This window comes from Vigna umbellata, chromosome 7 (genome assembly GCF_029865625.1).
Source record: "Vigna umbellata cultivar VRB3 chromosome 7, Vumbellata_1.0, whole genome shotgun sequence".
Classification (NCBI taxonomy): domain Eukaryota; kingdom Viridiplantae; phylum Streptophyta; class Magnoliopsida; order Fabales; family Fabaceae; genus Vigna; species Vigna umbellata.
The window spans coordinates 45,659,266-45,665,646 of record NC_142171.1 but is presented as its reverse complement, the minus strand read 5'-3'; the positions used below and the strand labels follow the sequence as shown (position 1 = coordinate 45,665,646).

General features: G+C 34.0%; 1 protein-coding gene across 1 annotated transcript; it reads right to left on the bottom strand.

Annotated features, from left to right (window-relative positions):
- Positions 1-885: 885 nt before the first annotated feature.
- Positions 886-6,142, bottom strand: LOC148196381 (uncharacterized). The gene is made up of 5 exons (XM_088093754.1): positions 6,050-6,142; positions 5,823-5,876; positions 1,312-1,365; positions 1,166-1,237; positions 886-1,048 (listed from the first exon to the last, which is right to left on the bottom strand). Exons 1-5 carry the CDS (start codon positions 6,125-6,127, stop codon positions 926-928), a joined length of 381 nt encoding a protein of 126 aa, XP_087949880.1. The 5' UTR covers positions 6,128-6,142; the 3' UTR covers positions 886-925.
- Between the last annotated feature and the right edge of the window lie 239 nt (positions 6,143-6,381).

The window sequence follows — 6,381 nt, the reverse complement described above, 5'->3', positions numbered from 1 at the left end:
TCTAAAGCTTTTACTTTCAAAAAATTCTTTTGGTCTTAGTCTTCAATTTTTTTATGTCAAATTCGAATGTCCATTTTCAAAATTTTAAAAAAAAAATTTATCGTGAAATTTTAAAAGTGAATAAATATAATTATTTTAACTTTTTAAAATATATTTAATACATTTTATGTTAACATTTAAATTGTTTTTACTATTTGACTCTATATTTCTATTTCAACGTCGAATGAAAATCATATTTGGTATGTTAAAAATATTTAATATAATTAAATTAAAAACACAAATGAATGAATTTTAAAAAAAAACATAATTAATATTTTTTTAACTGTTATCTTAAAAAAAATACCATAAAAAAGTATAACATTTACCTTTTGTGTATTGAGAACAAATATTTGATATTTCCAAAAATAATGATGATTTATTTATAATATATAAAACAATGATGATTTAACCATACTTTCCTTGGTCACTCAAGTTATTGAAATAAATCGACTTATATTGTTTGTTGATTAAGTTATGAAAATCGCTTGTTTATCTAATTATAATGATACTTTGATAATATTTTAAATTATTTACTTATCACTCTATGATTAGTTCATATTAATATTTATGATTATTATTATTGATTATAAAGTAATTTTGAACTAATTACATAATGATACGTAAATGATGTTAAAATATTATCAAAAAATATTGTCAAAATATCGTTATGCTTTGTTATACTTTATCTAATTCAGAAAAGCAACAAAAGCATACCGCAATTTGTACAAGTAAAATAGATTAGGAGGGGTAACGGGAAATTTACCATTGATTTAAAGTTCTATATTACAATCAATAGTAGTAATGAAACACATCAAATATCTAACAATACTGCAGAGTCATTCTGCTTATCCAGGGTGTAACACTAATACTCCAAATTAAAGGCCGCTTAATTTTCAGCTACTTCAATGTTATTATCTTCTCCTGCTACCACCTCATGTTCTTCTTTGTCAACTTCTTCAATCTTTGTCTCCTGTGCTGGAGCATGCTTGACGTCTGAGGCATCCTGAAGCTACAATCATTCATTGATGTTGGTGCATTTAATAAAAGAAATACAACGTCATCTGGCAAGAACTTTTCAAAAAAAGACCCATAAGTTGTAGAGTCAAATGATTCTTCCAAGACTTACCCCCAAGTTTCTTAAGCTAGCAGTAACATCCTCTTGTTGCTGCTGAAGGGTAGCCCTCAAATCTTGAAATTCCTGATTTTGATTTCATAAACAAAGTTTCAAGCGACAAAACTTAGTTGACAGAAAAAACTTAAAAGCATACTTACTACTCGAAGTTGGTCCACTTCAACATTAAGTGTTTTCTTAAGTTCTGACAGCTCCTGCATGAAAAATGAAAAGCCATTAGAAGTTACATATAAAATTAGAGTGAAGCTGAAGTAACATCCAAACCAGCAATAATAAAAAGAGAGTTCGGCTACGTATCAATATAACCAGAAAAACACGAGTACAGTAAACCTATTGTTCATTAAATCTTTAGTTATAACTACATGTGTGGACCGTGTCTGAACTAAGCAAAATAATGATAAATACAACCATGGACCATAAAAAATCTTTTCATTTACGAAAGTTGAGCAAATAAATGACGTGTAAATGCATATCCACCAGCATAATAAAATATCAAATTTCTTGTTGGTTGTTCTACTCTGAAGGTTAAGTGTATACGCGCATCCAATAAATGGATTTTTCACCAACTTACTACACTTAGAGAAAAAACAAATATATTTTAGGTCCTACATAGTATACATTTATTACACACTATGAACTTGGTCCAATAGAAAAAAAAATGTACTAGTTACACAAAGTTCTTATGAAACTACTATGAAATAACTTTATCGGCCATCAATCATTCTCCTCCCATATCTGCAATGCCAAAGGTGCACCAAGTCTTCAATAACAGCATTCAAGAATGCTGATGCTATTCGTGCAACTGTGTGTTTGATTTGATTTGAGGGCGTAGAACATGTATATTTGACATGTTCACTTCCATGATTAATCCTCTCTCTAAATGGATTTTCTGGTTCATGACTACATATTAATGCCATTTTTAGACAGGTATGTGATGATTATCATATTTTTCTTCTGAATATATGAAATGTTTTTCTACTGGCTATATAAGGCCATGCTGAGGAAACTCAGTTGTATAAAGGAATATCATCTGTCACTGGTTCAGCTACCAGGTAGGAACCCGTAAATACAGTCTGAGGATAGAAGATGCCAATCTCATAATCCAGTGCCAAAATGGTTTGCCATAATATAATTCCTTCTTTTTGAACGAATGGAAAACCATTTTGACTAGCAGAGTAACACATAATATAGTATTGATCCCACTACTATTTATTCTCAAGTACTCAAACTTATTTCTGTCAGAGACTTTGCTATCAATTTTAGAGATACAAAACCATTTCTGGGTTCGTACTGGGAAGGTTATTAGTCCTTCACATGATATCAAAGTCTCTGGTCAAATGGTAGAAGCTCAGATTCTTCATGGTTAACATTTAGGACAAATATTGAAGGACCCATCCATTCTCCACATTTTATTAGCCCAGCCCCATTCTCAGCCCACCCACAGCCCCAGCCTTGCCACTGCCACAGCCCAACCCCAGCCCCAGCCCCAGCCCCAGCCCCAGTCACAGCCACAGCCCCAGCCTAGCCCCAGCCATAGCCCAGCCCCGGCCCCAGCCTAGCCCCAGCCACAGCCCAGCCCCGACCCCAGCCTAGCCCCAGCCACAGCCCAGCCCCAGCCACAGCCCCGGCCCCAGCCACAGCCCCGGCCCCAGCCCAGCCCCGGCCCCAGCCACAGCCCCAGCCCCAGCCATAGCCCAGCCACAGCCCAGCCCCAGCCACAGCCCAGCCCCAGCCCAGCCCCAGCCCAGCCACAGCCACAGCCACAGCCCAGCCCCAGCCCCAGCCCCAGCCAAAACCAAGAAATAGTGGTGAAACTACTATGAAATATAAGGATGAAATTGTAAATTACTTTTAACGACTGAATATAATATCTTCAGTCTTCATACATGTTCTTGGAATTTGGGCTAAGAAACTAATCCAACCTCATAGAATCAATGTCAAAGGTAAGGGCTTTCCACGTCCTGTGAAGACTATATGACACAGTAGCTAACTCGGAAAGCACAATCAATAGTTGTATGACCACCGTTTTAAATATGATAATACAACCTGATTTTATACTTGACAGAAATACTAAAAAACAACGAAAGGAATTACAGATAAAATTGAAGTCATGTTTACGCACACAATCACCATCAATATAGAAGCAATAAGAATATAGTAAAAATGTAAAACAATGGAAGATGATGGCATAATGAATAGAAAATAATATAGCAAATTAGATAAAAAAAAATAGCATATAATGTGAACTGGGAGATCTAAGGAAGTAGAATGAACAGAACATAGGATAAAAATAATCCTATACAATGTGAAATAATAAAGATCAAAACAAAGGTAACTTGGTTTGAACGAGGATTGAGTGTTTTCAAATCCTCAAAACTAAAATTTGTGAAACCAGAAAAGCTCCTGGTTTTACCGTAGACATTCTCCACCGCAAAGGAACTCTTGCATTTTGATACATGAAGCAAGGGTCAGGACATAGAATTTTTCTTGGAACAAACATAGCTTACAAAAAATAGAAGTGAAGTAGGACACTATAAAAATTGGAATTTATTACACAAGAGCATAGAAACAAAGGAATAGAAAAGGGAGGGAACTTAAGGAGACGAATAATGAAACAGAAAAAGGAAGATCAAGAGAGCCACATAACATGACTTGTAATATGTAAACGTGAAATGAAATACGGAAAATGATTGGGAAATCTTGTTAAGATGAACTAACAAATCCAATGCCGTTTAGATTGAGAATAATAAGTTTGTGACAGATGTAAAATCTAGTATAGATTATCTGAATATCACTTCTTTACAGCGACACTCATGGGTGCACCGTACCAACTCCAGAACTCCTTACACTTGTTGAAAGCAATGGTTCACCAGGTGATCTTAGCATTTCTAGCATTGACAGAAATCAAAATACAAACTTCAGTGTTAAGATAAGGATAAGGAAGGCCAAGGCTTTAAATTGCAGACCCAAAGGTTTCCTTTCAGATACACAATAGATTTGGCACAAGAAATGCCTAATCAAGTTAATTATAAAATTAAAAACATATGTTATGTAATTGTCAGGCGAGTGTTGAAACAACCAATTGGTACATTACAGTTGTGCCATTTCCCACGTCAGTACATGGTTATGCATACCCAATATAAGCATTTAACCACACATCAACAATGAGTTGATACACACATGGAACACACCAAATAATTGCCTTTAAAAGCACAAAAATCATGATGCACCCTAAATGAAACTTTATTTGATCAGAATACAAGTGCTGACAAAGAAAACAAATAACAGAGAAAAATTACGAAAGAAAAAACAAGTTGCTAGTTTTCTACAAGCAAATCAAACATAATAGCCTCAAATGCAATTACAAAAAATGGAAAAATACTGTTACACTATTGGTATAGCTAACATGGAGAAAGACGTCCAGAGTTATTCATGATCTAAAAGCATCTACTAAACTCAAACAAGTTTTACCGTGTTGCTATACTATGGGTCTGTTTGGACATGTTTATTCATAAACACTTTTAGTAGAGAAAAATAAAAAGGAAAAAACAAAATGATTTTCTCAAAAATACAAGTAGTTTATGCACAAGTTAAAAATAAGAATTTAGACAAGCTACACAAAAGAACTTTCACAAATTGGGTTACGTATAACTAATTGTAACTTACAGAAAAACTCTTTTCATTTTTTTTTCTTTCCTAAAAATGTCTAGGAAAAAGTTTGCCCAAACATACCCTATATGATAGGGAATGGTAGACTTAAAATGAACAGCATGAGAGAAAGGTGGGAGTGGAAAAATGTGATTGTTAAATAAGAATGTGTAACCAATGAGAAAGGACGATATACATATTGATTATACACATACAGAAAAAGAAAACCAGTAAGGTTGGGATACCAATGATAGAGAAAAGGATGAGAGAAGATTAGATATGATAATTTGGACACGTACAAAAAGATCACAAGAGACACGCAAGCGAAAAGAGTAGGTTTTGGCACCACCATAGAGTGGATTGCATGAATTTTAATCCAGTTAAAAAACAAGAACAGGGAAACCAAGAAGAACTTCGGAGGAATTTGTCAAGGGAGACCTCCTGATAAATATTTTCTTGAAGCTTTGGTTAATAACTGAGTTGAATGTTGTCGTGCGATATGTAGTCATCCTCATCCAGTATGATACAACTTGGTCCCAAAATGCCATCTTCAAAACTACACGAAATCATGGTTTAAATTGTGGGTTGCAATCGCAATGGGGACTGCGGTGTAAAGGTGTGTTTTGTCACCACAGCCATATTGCAACAGCAATTTACCACAATGTCAAAGACCAAGACGAAACTGCAGTTCAAAACTATGTCTGAATTTCAGGTCGGCAATATACGTTTAGAAAGAGGAAAAAAGTTGACAAGTTTACATGACATTAAAAAAATAAAGAAAATTCAGTTAAACATTAAGTTGGTGATACTTTATCATCTCTTTAATATATAATAAATTAAGCCATAGATTGTCTATACCAGAATAATCAATCATTTAATTTCTTCTATTTCAAGAATACACCCAAACACGCAAAGAACTCCAAGGAATCCTTTTCAGACGACACTATAAAGCAAAAATGCAGTGTTTCGCAAACATGGATCAATCATCATCATCATCACTTACATCGCGATAGACCTTGACTTGTGTATCTAATTTAAACCTCCAACTTTGCAAATCCTACAAATAGATCCAAAGAAACAAATTAAAAAAAAAAAAAATCAGCAGCAGCAGCAAACCAGCAGGTAGAATAGTGAACTATAATCTTCATAGCTAACAAACAATGCACAACTAAGAAAAAAAAAAACCTGTTTCAAACTCTGAAAGTTTAATAAGAAAAAAGAAACACTTACATTTGAATAGAAATGTTTAATAAGGACATTGGAGGAAGAAGTTAGTTGTCCAACTTTCGTGTCAAGTTCTCTCTTCATCTAAGGGAAGAAGAGATATGAAATTAGAGATGATGAAGAAAATGCTTGATGATTAATAGAGAATATCTTAATGTAAGTATTGGAATTGATTCAAAGTTTTTCCTTGCCATGAATCTACAGAGCTTTGAAATCTTCTCCACATCGCAAATAGGTCTCTATTTTTGTTTTTTCGAATAAAACTATATCTTTAACGGATTTTGATATATGTTGAAAGATGTTGAGATCCATTTAAGAATCCAACGTATCTTTACATC